Here is a 785-nt window from a genome sequence, read left to right on the forward strand (position 1 = left end):
ACATATAAAGTGCATGGCATGTAAGCAGGGGTTCCCTAAACTATCATGACTATACTGTCCAGACTAAAGACAGTAAAGTGTCATAGCTGTAGTTCATAGGGGACATTTCCACCGCTGCACAAACCAGGTGTAGTACTGTGATGACCAGCAACACCTGAACACGAGCAGCTGCAGCTGCAGAGTCCTTCATCAAACACAGAGGTTGTTTTTATGACAGGACACAGCTGTTGTTCTTCTTCAGTGGTGGCCTCTTCTTGGCTGCAGGGCTGGGCACCGTGTCTCTCCGCCTGCACAACGCAGGACTCAGCCGGTGCGGCAGGTCCACCTGTTGCAGCAGCGCGCGGAAAACTCCAACCGTGTTTCCACCTGTGCGCGCGGACGCCTCCACGAAGTTGGCGTCCCATTCGCCCTCCACTGTAGCCATGACATCACCCGCCAGCAGCACGCGACCTTCGGTCTCGGTGAGATCTCCTTTGCTGCCAACTACTGTGATGGGCGCACGCTTACCGCCCCTCAGCTCCAGAATCTCGTCTCGGAGCCGCCGCACCTCCTCGAAGGACCCCGGGTCGTCCACAGCGTACACCAGGGCGAAAGCGTCACTGTGTCGGATGGAGAGCTCCCGCATGGCCGGGAACGAGTAGCTGCCGCTCGTGTCCAGGATCTCCAGATGCATCTTCCCGGACCCAGCGGTGTCGTACTCTAGGACGTGAAGCTCCTCCACTGTGCGCGTGTACTTGAGCTCAAAGCGGTTGTGGAGGAAACGGCGGATGAGCGCGCTCTTCCCG

The 785-nt window shown here is 58.0% G+C and overlaps 1 protein-coding gene across 1 annotated transcript; it reads right to left on the reverse strand.

The window, feature by feature from the left end:
* Nucleotides 1–208: 208 nt before the first annotated feature.
* Nucleotides 209–781, reverse strand: LOC111240217 (GTP-binding protein Rhes-like; the record flags this gene model as incomplete). The annotated part of the gene is made up of 1 exon (XM_022770184.1): nt 209–781. A coding segment is annotated over one exon (573 nt), but the record flags the coding sequence as incomplete, so codon positions are not given.
* Nucleotides 782–785: the final 4 nt, after the last annotated feature.

Source organism: Seriola dumerili, unplaced genomic scaffold (assembly GCF_002260705.1).
Source record: "Seriola dumerili isolate Sdu_G_001 unplaced genomic scaffold, Sdu_1.0 BDQW01024048.1, whole genome shotgun sequence".
Taxonomy (NCBI): Eukaryota; Metazoa; Chordata; class Actinopteri; order Carangiformes; family Carangidae; genus Seriola; species Seriola dumerili.